We start from the raw sequence: 15,735 nt of genomic DNA, 5'->3' as shown, positions 1-15,735 counted from the left end.
TCTTTTTGCTTTTGTTAATTTTATAATAAATGAAAAGAAAACAGATAGAATACAAAAAGATTAGAAAGCAGTTAAGTTCGTTTTTTTTTTTAAGAAAACAAGCAGCAAATGAATAGAGTGCAAGTCTAAAAGGGACAAGTGTTTTTTTAAGAATAAAATTAGAATAGAGAGTGCTAGAGTTAGAGAGGGTCAAATAAAGTTTATATAATATAAAGTGCAAGTTCTGACAGTCTTCTACAAAATGAAATTCATACGTTTTTTAATGTATTTTTATGTATTTTAGTATTTTAATTGTCTAAATATTTTAGAGCCACTGTAGGAATTGTCTAAGTTGTGTACATGAGACAAAATGAATGTATTTACAGTCCTAGACAATTTTCAAACATTTATGAATCAGGCATTTCAAACACTAATTCAAAGTCCAATTTACTCCTCAACCAAATTTGCCATTTTTTTCCTTGCAAAACTAAATGTGACCTTATATTCACTTTAAATGTGAGGTTTAAACTTTTGGAAAATAACCTTTAATGCCTGTGTGAGAACTGTTAACATTTTGGACCCCAAATATAAAACATGAAAAAGCACTACATTTTTCTGGATGTTTTATTTCTAGAAATACAATGGGTGCTAGAAATACAATGAATGTTAGAAATAAACAAGACTACTTAAGATATTTGTATATGCTCTTTTATTTAAATAAAAATGATGCCAAACATCATTTAGATACATTTACTCAACTATTAAAATCCACACCAGAATATCCTCAGATTAAACAAGGGGGAAAAAGATGGTTATTATAAAGGTTTTAATAAAAAGAAAGTAATTAACAAACGCTTACATTTTATGAAGGAAATCATTGAAGTTAATAAATGCATCTGCTAAATTCACACAAACCTGAAAATCGTTTAATTTCAAAAACAAAGTTCACAAAACTAACAAGACAGAGGCTTGTAAAGTACAGAAGGGCATGTGAATATATATTTAAATTAAAAAAAGAATAGGCCAAAGCAACTACTAAAGTTACTAGTACCAAAGTTACTCTGAAGCACTGCATCATTCCCTTTCTTTACCCCCAAGGAGCAAAGCTTTCCCATCAGACAGAGACTCGCCATCGGCTGCATCTGTTTCAAAAGTAATAGACGGCACCGGTGCGCTTACAACTTTGTGCATCTTCTCCGGCTTCTGCCCACTGGAGCTGTTAGTACTTGACCCTGGTGAGAGAATGGCAGTATCTGTAGAGATCTCCATGGACACACGACGACCAAAGGTCAGGGAATTGACGCTGGAACCATCAGCCTCACTCTCATTCCAACAAGAATCACTATCTGAAGCAGAAGACAAGCGCGTCTTCCCCCAGCAGCCATTAGCTCGTGCAGCATTGCCGATGCTAACCCCCAGAGAGCACTGGCTGGTGAGGGTCGGACGACGGGAACTGACACTTCCGAAGCTAAAAGAGGAACGGAGATCCTTCTCTTTGACACGCAAGATGGGGCAGAGTACCGGAATGTAACGGGCAATAGCCGCCCGATACTTCGGATGCGTAATTGCGTAGATGATGGGATTATGGATGGCTGAGGCCTTGGCGATCACAGCAGGTACTGAATTAATGTAGGGAGTCAGGAGGTGGGAATAGCCAGCCGTGGCGGTGAGGGCCACCACGGAGTAGGGCGACCACGATATTACAAAAAGCAAAATGACCAGGAGGGCGACTTTCGCCATCTTCCATTCATTTTGCATGCGTTCATACACCTTGTGCGTTTCCCCACAATCCAACTCTCGTATTTCCTTCGCCGCAGCTCGGATAGCTTGGAAAATTCCAAAGTAGCAGCTGGCAATAATGCCTAGTGGGATGAAGAACACAAAAATGAAGAGGAGGATGGTGTACGCACGCACTGAAGGAGTGAAGGTCATATAGTCCCAAGAACAGGAAGTCTGAAGACCCTCTGGAACATAAGCACTCCAGCCAAAGAATGGTGGAAGGCTCCAGCCCAGGGAGTAGAGCCACACGACGGCCAATACCGCACCTGTTTTGTGTCGACTAACTCTGCCTACGAGGGCGAGAGGCTGAGTTATGGCAAGGCAGTGATCGGCAGCTATGGCAGTCAAAGTCATCATGGAACAGATCCCAAAGAGAGCGCTGCAAAAGGCGTAGAGCTCACAAGAGCGCTCGCCGAACACCCAACGCCTGTGCAGGCTGGCTGTGAAGAACACCGGTGACTGGGTGAGGGACATGAAGAAATCAGCTACAGCCTGGTTCACCACAAACATGTTCCCTGCGGTGTGAAGAGTACGGCTACGGCAGAACACGTAGACCACCAGTGCGTTTCCAATCACTCCGGTGATGCCGACTATTAAGATGACAGAGCCGATGATGTAGTGGGCATGATCAGGAACATCCACGGTGGGGAACAGGTGTGGAGGCTCATGGTGGTGGCTATGGGTCGGCCCATGGAAAGGCACATGGAGCAACTTGTAGCTCCTGCTGCCCAATGACTCCTTAAAGCCTGCAGTGCAGTTGATGTCTCAAGGGACACAATGATGCCCTCTCCATGAGGAGTGATGGCTCATGTTGTGAGGTTTGATGTCTCAGAGTCGTAAATGATTGTATACAAAAGCGATGGTAATTGTATTGAGAGAAGTGAAAAAAACGGTTAAATTCTCGTGTTAAATAATAAACAGTGCTGTTCTCCTCTCTGTGTCAGTCTGTGAATGGTGGCACAATACATTAGCTTTTTATATACTAATCAATGCACCACCAAGTTATTATTGATCAGTAAGTAGTTTGTGGCGTGGCCTGCTGTAATGGACAAAAATTGTCACTTGGCCTATGGTTACGTTAAAAAAGTACTCTAAATATTTTTAACTTGTTAAAATCATCTGGATGATTTTGCTTTAGTCTTTTTTTATAAGAAATAAGAAGATAAATTTGTATAGAGTGTTGGCAAACTTTACCCTGTGAATACAAGCTAAAATTATGTATAATATTGATAATTAATGGGACTGACATAGAGAAAGAGATAACATTATTTCAAGTTTGAATGTTTCATTTGAAATGTTGGCAGTGAGTTGGATAACCCTGTGAGAGGTAAAGGAGGAAATGTAGACCATGAAAAGCGGTTTCGATTTTTAGAAGTCATTAAATATAAAAATGCTTCCACTGTTTGTTGTTTAGAGAAGTAAATTAGGGCAGCTGTTGATGGAAAAAAGCACTTTTTGACCCAAAATAAGGATGTATGGATTGTTTGAGTGGATGCAGTGAGCCAAATCAATTTATGCAATGTCAAAGTGGAGCACAATGACTGCTCCAATAAAGACTGATTAACATCCTTCATCATGGGAACTGCTCACTGACCTGAACATGAACTGAAATGATTCTCCCTGTTCCATTTAAATAATGATCAGCCTATAGCCTTCAATCTTTTTAACAATAAGGACTTGGCCTACTTTAGAAAAAAAAACAGATGAATGTGTCTTAGCAGTCATTATTAAAACTGAATATAGTTTTATTTTGACCTTGAGTTTAGTAAGTGGCAAAAAAGTATGTGAACATGCCGTTTCTAGTTAATGGGCAAACTATTTGGCCAGGCCCTTTAAATCCAGAGAGGGAAAAAATCTCAAAAATACAATGACATACAATTACATTCTTTAGAATAGTGTGCTTCCAAATTTGTGACAACAATTTGGAGAGAGACTTTTTCTCCTACAGCATGACAATGCCCCCTTTGTGCACAATGCAATTCCCATAAATTAATGATTTACTGAGGAAGAACTTGACAGGCCTACACAAAAGCCCAGACATGAACCCCACTGAACACCTGTAGAATAAACAGTAATGCTGACTGCGAGCCAGTCCTCATCATCCTATCAGTTTCTGACCTCACTGACACATGTCTGATTCTCATAGACATATTTGAGTCACTGACACATGTCTGATTCTCATAGACATATTTGAGTCACTGACACATGCCTGATTCTCATAGACATATTTGAGTACTTACAAGAAGAGTGGAAACCATTCATGCCAAAGGATATTATATTAAATGCTCAACAACCATATACAGAGTTGGTGAAAGTTACTTTTAAAAGTAATGCATTACAATATTGCGTTACTCCATAAAAAAGTAACTAATTGCATTACTCAGTCACTTTTTATGGAAAGTAATGTGTTTTGTTACTTTTGCGTTACTTTTTGTCACCTGAGCTGGGCTTATTTATTTTTAATAATAAAAAAAAAACTTTCACCATAAATGTAAGACTAGCCTCAGCCTGAAGAAAGTGCCTCTGCACCTCACTCCCAATTTCTCTCAACACAGGGGCAGGAGTGGTGTCAGTGAATAAATGCAAAACAAAGTAACCTGCACTACTTATTTGAAAAGTAACTCAGAAAATTGTCTTGTAAACTTAAAAGTAATGCATTACTTTATTAGTTATTTGAAAAAAAGTAATCTGATTACGTAACCCACGTTATTTGTAATGCATTACCCACAACACTGACAACCATATGTGATGGGTATCAACATACATTTTGGCTATATAGTGTAAAACAACTTTATAGAACATTTTCCATAACTGGTTGACTTCATTCACAATAAATGACCTTAAGATATCATTCATCAACTAACCATTTTATATGATTTGTAAATGCTAGCAAATGAACCAAAGAACATTAATCAGGCGTGGTTAACTTTTTTTTTAATTAATATTAGTTCATCTTAAAGCTGCAGTCCGTAAGTTTTGCCTCTTTGTCGCCATCTCTGTTTGAAAACCTGGAATTGCAGCTGTGTGCGGAATTATCTAGCTTGCATTGGTTGTGAGTCGGCACAGCTCCAGCGCGGATGAATCTAATGTTCTGAAGAGTATGTGTGGCAGTCAGTCACCGCACCGGTGTGGATATTCACTGTACTTCACAATCACAGATTCTAGCCTACGTCTTGGAATATGACCCAAATAAGAATTTTCACCGTATATTGCCATCTGAACAAGTAAGTAACAAGTCTGCCACATTTGTTCTGACCAACTGAGGAAAAAAGCATTACCATAAATCTCACTACCAATGGTGATTAAATCTAAAGATCGGTTAGCTCATATCACATCAAACCGTTCAAATTATTATTATTGTTATACTTTATTCTCAAATGATTGATGTTAACAACATCAGTATTGCGTCACTATGTGTATGGTGTGTATTAGCGTGTAGATTTCAATATTTGTACAGTCTAATCTAATTGTCATACTCTTCGAATTTCATATTAAGAAATTCTTTTAACCCAAAAAGCAAATTATGCTCCCTTCGAACTGGTTTTCTTTCAAATACAAATCTTTGTAATCCCAGGCTATAATCAAGCACATTTATAACTGGAATATAATTTAATTTCATTCACATGTGTTTCATAAACACATAATGCTTTATGTATTACAATCCGCAATCAAAATGATACATTTAATTATTCCAGTTGCTGTAAGAAAAGGCTATAAATGATCCGCCACCTGCAGGATCCTCACATGCGATAGCCTAGTAGCTGCCGGAACTTCTTTATGTTTACAGACGTGACATAATGACGCAGTGCCATGCTCGAATTTCCCGCAAAAACCTACCCATACCACTCAAATTAGAAAACATTATTATAAGCTAACCGTTGTGAATCGGGCTAAAGTAAGGCGATAGTTTTGAACACTGGCTGGTTATGTACTTGCTCAAATATTGATTTCGGATCATTTTTAACCAAAAAAAGTTACGGACTGCAGCTTTAACTTAAAAAAAATATTATTCATATCCATTTTTAGAAATCTTTAGAAATCCTTTAGAAATGTATTATTTTATTTAAAAAATATTATTTTTACAGACTAAACCTTAAAAATTAATATTTCTGTGGACTTCCACACTAGAAAGCTGTAATTACATTGTCAAGTGCACTATGTCATTCAAGAATGTCTGTCTCACAGGCTTGTAGGTCGAGGTAGGTCATGTTGCTGGTGGTAATCTGTGATATTTTCGGTTGATGGTCTGTGTCTTTACTTTCAGGGGTACCAGCAGTCTTAAGGCACTTGCCAGGTTTATGCACAGTTTCCTTGATGCATCTGATCCCATTTCTCATTCCAGTCCACATCTGGGACTCAACCTCAGAGCTGGATGTGGTGAAATAAGACACATACGTTTTGATTCCACATATGTCAAATTTGCTTGAGCAATATATCAACAGAAGAGAAGAGTAGCTATTAGGATGTTAATTTGTCAGATATTTACCTGTACTTTGATGATGGTTCTGCTCCTTGTGCTAGTAAATACGGATCAAAAAGAACAGTTTCTGTATTGGCCAAACAAAACCCATTGGCCCTTCTTACATCTGTAGAAAAGCAATATATATTAGCTTAAAAACTACAGTTTAAAATCAAGTATCAGTTCAAGATCAATACAACATTAGAACTCACGAACACACCAGCTACAGTGACAGAACTCTGGTAGAGAGGCTGGATTGGTTCATACAAGCTTTTCAAAGTGTAGTCAAGAGGAGAAGTCTTGAAAAATGTAAGAACTGCCTCAGAGTGAGAGAACTGGAAAATAAATTACTTGCATAATTATTTACAATAGGGCATCAATACATTTATTACTGACAGTGAATTGATAGGCTAGTCTAATGAAGCACCTTTTGTGGCATTTTGATTATATTTCTCAGTAATTTTTCCACTTCATCCAACCTCGTTTTAACGTTATTGTTTTCCTCTGCTTCTTTTATCCTCTGTAGTGCTGATAAAACATACACACATAGAATAATGAAGTCTCTAATCAGTTAAATGACCACTTATTTCAAATGTCACAAATGTGCATAAATGTCATACCCTTAAGCATCATTGGTTGAGACAAACGTCCTCTGTCGTCTGGAAATGATATACTTAAATTCTTAACAAGTTTCACTAGATCGTAATATCTCCTTCGCAGATATGTTATGCTTTTTTCAAACCATTCAATCCTAATCTCGAAAAACTCCTCTTCTTCTCCAGCAGCACCAACAGCGAAGCGCTCGAGCCCAACGACCCAACAGTCCTTTACGGTTAGCTGAGGAAAGGTCTCCATATTAACACCTGTCATAACGGACTCGTATCATAAACACATTAAATAGTAATTAAAGTAATTATCATTTAAACTAAATCGAATAACACGAAATAAGAAATGTATTCCGCTGCAAAAAAAAAAAATTCAATTGATAACACGACAAATATCCCATCAAAATTAGATGGGGCTTATTATCTGACACAAGTTCGCAAATCTTCTGACACGAGCTGAACAAACTTCAAACTCCTCCGCTTTTCTCTTCGCCTGCAGACAATGAGCTCTGAAAGCTCCATTTGTGCACATTCCCTATGAATTCTCTTCCAGAATTAGGAATTTCTCAAGTGGGAGCGTTCACACATCGATTAAGTCGATGGAGGTCTTCTAGTCTGTTATCTTGCTGGATGCAAGGAGGCGTTCCTATTCTGCCACAGCATCCAATTGCATCAGGCGGCAGGTCACTAGCTGCAATTTCATTGGTTGTTGCTACAGCGTATCGATCGCTGCTCGTTTGCATAAAGTTGAGCTCGAGGTGAAAAGGGTCATTGAAAAAAATGAGACCCATAGAGGATGTTAACAGAAAAGATGTTAAAATCAACGATAGCCTTAAAACAATTAATTAAAATAAAACGACAAATTAAAGCTTCCATTCCTCTGATCATATGAATTTGGCTGCTCGTGCGTTGAGCAACAGGTGAAATAATCCAGTTTCTATTGGATTGGTAGTAGGATTTGCTTGTCGTTTTAAAATCAGTATTAAGCTTGCTGCATCATGGGTCAATCCTTTAATCGCTTTCTATTTTAAAACTATAATTAACCACTCACCGAAATAGAACAAATAACATTCACCTACATTCCACTGAACTTATTAAACCATGACTTGAGTTAATGTGTCAGTGCTGAGGTGATCTATTCTTATTTAAAACCATGAAATAACATTTCACTAGCAGCACATGGAATTTACTGAATCATTACAAGAAGTTTGCATAATTAACAAAACAATACTTTGCTTTGTCACAGTAAAATTTAACTTAAAAGTTTTATTAGAAATCATAAATATCATTTGGAAGTTTGTGCTCTTTGAGAAGGTGCGGTTTGGGAACCAGAACAGTTCCTCTGCTCCAGTGCTGCGGTTTGTTCAGCACTGTGATGTTTCCTCTTGTGTCGCACCAGCAGCTGGCGGTCTGGTGTGGAATACTGGCACAGGTGACAAGGGAACGACTCTCCAGTGTGATGACGCCATGAATGAAGGTCTAAGCTCTTCTTCTGGATACTGAAGTGAAATGCAGAGCCTCATTCTTAGTTACAGATGTAGTATGAAACAAGTGTAGCCTGTCAACTTTATGACAGATGAATGTATGTACCTGCTGTAAGGACAGTACTGGCAGCGGTAAGGCTTTTCTTGTGTGTGTGTCCTTAAGTGTCGGCGCAGAGAGCTTCTGTCAATAGAAGCATAGGAGCACTGCGAACACTTGTATGGCTTCTCACCTAAAGCAAGAAGAAAAACACATCACTGGAATTCCCACACTCAGGCAGAGCAATGTCATGGAAACTGTTCCATGAGAACCAGTCTTTTGAAAGGACTTCCATGAAGCTCTAAATCTCTGCATGTCACCATGAGCCGTCTTTCTCCATATATTTGCTAGATTTCTAAATAAAGTACCATGGGAAAGTCATTTATTGGCTCGGCTTTGATCATAATTTCTGTTAAGTGACCAAGGCTAATAAAGGCGGTGGACAAGATGTATCACTGTAATTCCAAAACAATGATCTACTGCCACTGCACCAAATACATATACATAAAGAAGAATATTTAATATTAAAAGAAGATATCTACAATGTGTTTGCAACTGCACCTGTGTACGCGGAGGTGCTGTATGAGCGAGGCTTTGAGACGAGCGCAGTAATGGCAGTGTGGACATTTAAATGGCTTATCTCCTTGATGAATGCCCATGTGACGCCGCATTGTCATCTTTGTAGAAAACTTCCTGTACAGAGATAAAGATAAATTATAAAATTACAGTCAACAGTTATCTCAAAAGAAAAAGAAAGTAATATGGTATATTAAGGAAATATTTAATTTATTCGGACAGATACTACGTAAATCACTCCAGTGCATTTCCACTATAAAAATATTATACACTACAGCTCAAAAGTTTGGGGTTAGAAAAAAAAATCTAAAGAAATTAATACTTTTATTCAGCAAGTACATGTTAAATTACATTGTAATGACATTTACAATTTTACAAATGATTTCCATTTCAAATAAATGTTGTTCTTTTGAATTTTCTTCTCTTTAAAGAATCCTAAAAATATATATCACAGTTTAAGAAGCACAACTGTTTTCAGCTTTGATAATAATAAGAAATGTTTCTTAAGCACTGAATCAGCATATTAGAATGATTTCTGAAGGATCATGTGACACTGAATACTAGAGTAATTGCTGCTGGAAATTCAGTTTTGCATCACAGGAATAAATTACATTAAAACAGAAAACAGTCATTTTAAATTGTACAATTTCACAGTATTACTGGGTTTTTTTTATCAAAGCTTTGGTGAGCATAAGAGACATCTTTCAAAAACATTTTAAAAATCGAAAGACCACAAACTTTTGAACTGTACGTACTATAAAATACAACCACCTTAAGATGCTAAACATCATTAGCATTCTTTTGGTTAAGATAATTACTGTCTAATGTGGACTTAAATCAGTAATGAATGAAATCATTCTCATACTTGTCACAGAGGTTGCAGCAGAACTCTTTCTGTCTAGAAACAGTGAGTCCAACAGTTGTGTCACTCTTCAGGTGTCCCACTCTGTCCTTTCCTCTTTCATTGCCTTTTTCCCTTGCCACAACCCTGTTTTTCACCCTGTTCTTCCTAACCTGGGACCACGACTCAGGCTTCATCCTTCTCAGGCATTCTGGGTGCCTGGTGGATGTGTTAAGTTGCTGGTTTTCTCTGAGTACAGACAAAGAAGTCAACATTCAACAGTGGCTTTTAAGCAGAGTAACAGATTCAACCGTTTCACCAGATTCACGTTTTTTGGACTCCCAACAATATTTGAATACTTTTGAACTGTGGACACACTCATAGTTTCTGTAAATTATACTTCTCCCAAAGTGAGATCCGCCTCCCCCAGTTGAGAACCAATGCTTTTCAGCATTTTGAATTAGATGACAAAAAAAATGAATTTGAATGAAAACATTTCAAAGTGAAGTGTATGAGTCCGACTCTCTAACCATTAGGCCACGACTTCCCCAATTTGATACTTACATTTGATACTTACCTACTGTGAGCAACCTGTTTCTTTTGACTTGTGTCAAGCTGTTTGTGTTGAGTGTGAATATGCTTCAGGGTCTTATTCCATGACTTCTCTAAAAGAGAAATATAAGAGTAAAGTATAAAATAATAAGAGAAATATAAGAAACTGCAAAAATAGAGGTAAAATGATATGTACCTTTGAAATCACAATGTAAACATTTAAAGCCTCCTTGAAAATGACATTGTTGGTGTATCACCCACTCCTTCCCTGAGAGACACCATTCCAGGCACAGAGAACACTGCACCAGACCCCCAGACACAGACCGACAGTGATGCCGCTGATTATGCCTTTCTTCATGTGCGTCACGAGAGTCAACTCTCCTAAATGTCCTGGGGCAAACGCTACATTTATGCCTCTTTGAGCCTTTTATTTTACCATGTCCTCTCCAGTGCTGCTCCATATCAACCCAGTCTTCTGATTCCCAACCACAGCGAGGGCACCTAAAGCCTTGGTCTCCACTATGGCATTTCAGGTGCACCTCTATCATACTACGACTAGATACAACTATCTGACAGAGGATGCAGGCCAATCCGCCATCCTCCTCAGATGGCTTCTGCATTTCAGCATCCATGTTGGCATGTCCAGCATCCTGTTCACCTTCTGGATGGGACAGGCTTTTTGCCAAGGTCGCAGACTGAGGTTGACACTTAGTGCTTGAAATTCTGCACAACCCAAGAGTCATGAGATGAGCCGACTGGGCCATCTCTTCATCCTGGATTTCTGTGTCCATTCCACTGTTCAAAGGAACGGCCAGACCTGTGTTAGCATCCTCCAGCTGAAACACAGGTTCCTCCTCGCTATCCTCATCATGCCTATCCTCCTCAAAGAGCGTGCTTACCTTCAAAAAAACATTTACAGTTGCATTTTCTCACATTTCAAACTAAATAAATTTGACTGTTCACTCCAAATGAAAATTCTGTCATCATTTACACACCCTCATGTCGTTACAAACATATTTTGAAAAATGTAGGTAGCCAGTTTCGGTTCCTATTGAATTCCATTGCATGGACAAAAAATACAATGGAACTCATTGGGAACCAAAACCATTTGGTTACCAACATTCTTCCAAATATCTTATGTTTCACAGAAAAAAAAGAAAGTCATGCAGATTTGAAACAACATGAAGGTGAGGGTGGACTATACCTTTAACACTGCACAAATCTTTAGTCACCTCACAAGTTTGTGCCACATGCAAGTTCCCATCAGAGTTGGAGCCCAAGCCAATGTCACATGACCGTGGGCTGATGTTTTGAAACATGCCATACATCGGGAGGAGGAAAGACATGCGCTCCATGTCCATCTGATCATCACTGCTTTTTGAGCAAGAATGGAGATCAGTCTCTAGGTCATACGGAGAGCTGTTGTGGTCGACCTCCTCTTCATCATGAACCCTCATTCCTACAGCCAAACTCTCTTCATCCTCTTTCTCCAGACATGGCAGATGGGGACATGGAGACACTGGATCATGTCTTTCCAAGACATGATGGCTAATCTTGGCATTTTGGCTGCTGGTAAACTGACAGACTCTACATCGGTACACTTCAACTAAGAAAGCTTCCACTAAAGTGGACACGTGAGCTTCAATGCCCTCGGCTGAGCTGCAGTAGAGACTGGAAATGACATTTCCTTCTGCAAGTCGAAGGGTTACTGGCTGAACATCTTGGTATGCATCTTTAAATCCACCCATTCTGGGAAACAATGGAGAAGGTGGAAAATAGATCAGTAGACACAGACAGTCATTAGGCAGTCTTGTAAATTATCTGGAGTATGAAACATTCAGTGTTTTACACTTCAACAAGGCTATTGGGCATTGGATATATTGACAGCTAATTAAGTAGATTTATTGTACAGCCTGTTATTGCACAACACTCTGAAGCACAATGATAACGTCAGACGTAGAATGTGCTCATATACACTAACGTTACTAGTTAAGTTACCTACTAGCACTACTAGCATGCGCTACAATAAACACAAAAGTCATCCAATAATTCAGAAAGCAAGCTATATTTGTTAATTAACTGTTAAATCGTTCCCAGTTTAACTATATATGTGTGTGTGTATGTGTATCAATGATGTGTAAATTCTGTGCATATCTTTACCTGCATCAAACAGCGTTGTCTCTTTAAATTACTTGTGGAAGCAAACATGCGATTTAGGGACCACTGCGTAATTACCATACACAGATACAGCGTAAAATGTGCCATTTTCTATATTATTCTCTATACTGACAAACCTAAACACTATTTTCATGTACAAACACTATTTTAACTGGTTTAAACTGAGTGTGTGGGCAAAAAAAAAGTGAACAGTAAATGTATGACAGCTGTTCGTAGCCACGTAATTTTTAAGATCCCTGCCTTCTTCTTCTTCTTCTTCTTCTTTTTAATGTTTAACGGCGGTTGGCATCCAGCGTAATTAGTGCATTATCGCCACCATCTGCTCCGGAGTGTGGATCAGATAATAGGTTTACAGACTAATTCACCCAATTCCCTCCTTCCCTCCTCCTTCTCTCCCAAGCATACAAATCCACACACTTCATCCTTATTCTACTATATAATAATAACCAGTTTAACGGCGGTTGGCATCCAGCTTATTGGTGCATTACCGCCACCATCGGCTCCGGAGTGTGGATCAGATAATAGGTTTACAGACTAATTCACCCAATTCCCTCCTTCCCTCCTCCTTCTCTCCCAAGCATACAAATCCACACACTTCATCCTTATTCTACTATATAATAATAATGATACTAATAATAATTGTAACCTTCCTCAATACTCCTATAACTCTTCATACTCTATTAAAAACCCCTGTGTCCCTTAAGATATCCATAATAATTCTAGTCTGTGCCCTATGTTGTGTGCTCAGTAGTCCTTTTAATGTTATGTCCTGAACCCTTATCTCTCTCAATTTATTCATCCCTGCCTTCTTGTTCGTTCTTCTGCGTTTCATAGACACTGCGCATGCGTGGTTTGTTAAAGCTCCAAACGATTGATTCATCGATTCAGTGATTCAGTCAATTTGGTCTAAACTTCCTTTTGCTTTGACCACTGTACACTAATGTATACCGAGAGGGGAATGTTACGAACATTTTAAATTTATATTTGGAGGACAATTTGATTGCTTATTTTTAAGTTAGTACTGGTAGCATAGCCAGACTGAATTGTGAATCGACTCTCTTTGTCAAACGATTCAGCAGGAACTATCAAGATGGCGAATATGGACGTGTTAGCCAAAACAATAGCGAAGGATTATGTGTAAGTAAGGCCTTTACTGACTTTATATTGCATCATTTTTGTATTTAGATATATAAATATGGGTTACATGTATTGGAAATGAAAACGTTTCCGTTCAACTTGTTTGACATGTAGTTTTCTGTCAATATCAGTTAACACACTTCTCTGTTTCTGTGGTCAACATAAAACAGCAGTATGTTTTTGTATATACTTTATGCCATCGACAATGGAAAATACGTCCTGAATACCTTGTCATTGTAATTGTGGTCATTTATCAAAACCAGACTATGATAAGTATGTTAATATTATTGTACTGTGATTTACTCTTTTCCAGGGATGATGTGGAGAGATCTGACAGTGTGGATGAAAATGAATATGGACCTGGTGAAGATGGAGCTAGAAAAGCTGATAACATGGATATTGCCAGGGTGGAAAGACACAAGAGAAGAAAACACAAACATCGCAGCAAGCACAGAAAACATAAATATCCCTCACCAGATGAGAGGGACCACAAGCACAAGTACAAACACAATCATAAGCGGAAACACCGAGTTTCACTCCAGGATGATAGAGACTGTTCTGCTGGCTGTGAAGGTGCAGTCATCTCTCCAAAGCGATCCAGACTTGATGACCTTGCTGCTCTGGAGGACCTGGAGAAACAAAGGGCCATGATTCAAGCAGAGCTTGATAATGAGCTGATGGAAGGGGCTGTGCAATCAGGTATGGGACTGATATTACAGGGTTATAACTCAGATTCAGAGGATGGGGAGATCCAGCAAGCTGTGCAAAATGGTGAGCAACAGAGACAAGGTTTTGATGCTCGGGAACATGCTGGAAGATCTCGACAGGATTACATAGATAATGAAAAAATTGATCCCTGGTTGGAAGATAGAAGCATGTCTGACAAGATGGCAGTCCGGGCCCATAAATCAGAAAAAAGAGTTAGTAAGACTGGGTTAGAAGTTAACATCAGTGAGAAACCTAGTGGTCCCATCCAAGCGAGGGAGCAGAGACGATCCCGGAGCATTGAGAGATCCAAAGATGGTGGTCAGAGGTCTAAATCTCCTGTGAAGTCCAAGGACTTGCCATCAAGCAACATAAAATCAACTACACGGCCTGAAGAGCAAATTGAAGACCACAGATCCTCAGAAAGAAGGAGCAGGTCTAGATCTAAAGAAAGAAACACAAACTCGCCAGAAGCTGACAGGGAGAGAGACGAGAAATCAGTGAAAGCACCCTCAAAAGAAGCCTCATCTGGAAAAGAGAATCGATCTCCTAGCAGAAAACAACCTCCAGAACAACACAGCCTGTCTGTGCGACCCAGGGGCCACTGCTCACCTGAACACATCCCCGTTGTCCAGAGTACAGACAGGGCATCCAGACAGGACAGATCTTCATGTCACAACAGATCCCCTCCAAGGAGAGGCCGATCTCGGTCTGTTGAGAGAAGACAGAGAGAAGAAGAACGACAGAGACTCTCCAACGACAGGTTCTAGCTCTGTTTAAATCTTTGATAGATAGATAGATAGATAGATAGATAGATAGATAAATAGATTATTACTTATATTGTTCTTATGAACATTCCTTGTTGTTACCCAAAATTACATTTCAAAATTACATGTTTTCTTATACTCACAGGATGCGATCTCGTGATGTGGCAGGGGGCCGTAGCGAGGGGAGTCCCTCTCTGAACTCCAGACGAAGGTTAAACCACTCGCCTGTCAGACGAAGGTCCCGTTCTCCCAGGAGACGAACTGGCAGGTCTCCTCTCAGACACAGGTGACTGTGGTGTGCAGTAGCATTCAAAACTGTGCAACAACGCCCCATTTAGATGATACAACTATCCAATAAGCTTCAATGAGCTAAAAGTAAATGCACAAATAATAATTCATAAATTTGTACCTATTTTACACATCCTCTGTAGAAACAGATTTGGTTGCTGTCCTTAAGCGAAGGGCTTTAATGGAATTTTAATGACAAGGGGCATCACATTTACATCTGAATGCTAATTTACTTATTACAACATCTCTCAGTAGAATCATATTGTGTAGATCTAGGGAACGTGACAGGACAGAGCGCAGACAGCAGGTACACTCGGGATCACAGGAAAGGCGGAAGAGAAGGAGCAG

General features: G+C 39.0%; 3 protein-coding genes and 1 pseudogene across 6 annotated transcripts in view; 1 reads left to right on the top strand and 3 right to left on the bottom strand.

The window, feature by feature from the left end:
- Positions 1-688: 688 nt before the first annotated feature.
- Positions 689-3,918, bottom strand: LOC107657451 (melanopsin-like; annotated as a pseudogene).
- A 1,936-nt stretch (positions 3,919-5,854) lies between these two features.
- Positions 5,855-7,187, bottom strand: LOC107657450 (PX domain-containing protein 1-like). The gene is made up of 6 exons (XM_016445536.1): positions 7,162-7,187; positions 6,838-7,129; positions 6,645-6,745; positions 6,438-6,552; positions 6,245-6,344; positions 5,855-6,126 (listed from the first exon to the last, which is right to left on the bottom strand). The coding sequence occupies exons 2-6, from the start codon at positions 7,085-7,087 to the stop codon at positions 5,919-5,921; spliced, it is 774 nt and encodes a 257-aa protein (XP_016301022.1). The 5' UTR covers positions 7,088-7,129; positions 7,162-7,187; the 3' UTR covers positions 5,855-5,918.
- A 901-nt stretch (positions 7,188-8,088) lies between these two features.
- On the bottom strand, positions 8,089-12,856 carry LOC107657449 (zinc finger protein 182-like). 2 transcript variants are annotated; one of them, XM_016445534.1, is made up of 8 exons: positions 12,473-12,843; positions 11,545-12,061; positions 10,509-11,211; positions 10,338-10,425; positions 9,785-10,009; positions 8,906-9,036; positions 8,413-8,539; positions 8,089-8,321 (listed from the first exon to the last, which is right to left on the bottom strand). In XM_016445534.1, the coding sequence occupies exons 2-8, from the start codon at positions 12,058-12,060 to the stop codon at positions 8,108-8,110; spliced, it is 2,004 nt and encodes a 667-aa protein (XP_016301020.1). In that variant the 5' UTR covers position 12,061; positions 12,473-12,843; the 3' UTR covers positions 8,089-8,107. The 2 variants fall into 2 exon arrangements, with proteins under 2 accessions (XP_016301020.1, XP_016301021.1); XM_016445535.1 differs by lacking the exon at positions 8,089-8,321 and having other exon boundaries at positions 8,453-8,536; positions 8,905-9,036; positions 12,473-12,856.
- Positions 12,857-13,560: 704 nt separating this feature from the next.
- Positions 13,561-15,735, top strand: part of prpf4ba (pre-mRNA processing factor 4Ba) — a 7,420-nt gene continuing 5,245 nt past the window's right edge. Inside the window, exons 1-4 of one of the 3 annotated variants that reach the window (XM_016445532.1) lie at positions 13,561-13,627; positions 13,941-15,095; positions 15,245-15,385; positions 15,658-15,735. In XM_016445532.1, coding sequence (XP_016301018.1) covers positions 13,581-13,627; positions 13,941-15,095; positions 15,245-15,385; positions 15,658-15,735 — 1,421 coding nt within the window. In that variant the 5' untranslated portion in view covers positions 13,561-13,580. Of the gene's footprint in view, positions 13,628-13,940; positions 15,096-15,244; positions 15,386-15,639 lie in introns of all 3 variants that reach the window. The other 2 variants (XM_016445531.1, XM_016445530.1) reach the window with 2 other exon arrangements.

Source organism: Sinocyclocheilus anshuiensis, unplaced genomic scaffold, assembly GCF_001515605.1.
Source record: "Sinocyclocheilus anshuiensis isolate Anshui unplaced genomic scaffold, SAMN03320099.WGS_v1.1 scaffold155, whole genome shotgun sequence".
Classification (NCBI taxonomy): Eukaryota; Metazoa; Chordata; class Actinopteri; order Cypriniformes; family Cyprinidae; genus Sinocyclocheilus; species Sinocyclocheilus anshuiensis.
This window is presented reverse-complemented; position numbering and strand designations above follow the sequence as displayed.

Excerpts from the sequence above, each read along its gene's own strand:
- LOC107657450 (XM_016445536.1), bottom strand. The coding sequence starts at position 7,087 with ATGACAGGTGTTAATATGGAGACCTTTCCTCAGCTAACCGTAAAGGAC. Across the intron at positions 6,553-6,644 it reads TAATCAAAATGCCACAAAAG|TTCTCTCACTCTGAGGCAGT; the intron begins GTGCTTCATTAG and ends TTTATTTTCCAG. Across the intron at positions 6,127-6,244 it reads GAACCATCATCAAAGTACAG|CTCTGAGGTTGAGTCCCAGA; the intron begins GTAAATATCTGA and ends CACCACATCCAG.
- LOC107657449 (XM_016445534.1), bottom strand. The coding sequence starts at position 12,060 with ATGGGTGGATTTAAAGATGCATACCAAGATGTTCAGCCAGTAACCCTT. Across the intron at positions 11,212-11,544 it reads ATGTGGCACAAACTTGTGAG|GTAAGCACGCTCTTTGAGGA; the intron begins GTGACTAAAGAT and ends GTTTTTTTGAAG. Across the intron at positions 10,426-10,508 it reads TTTACATTGTGATTTCAAAG|AGAAGTCATGGAATAAGACC; the intron begins GTACATATCATT and ends TTTCTCTTTTAG.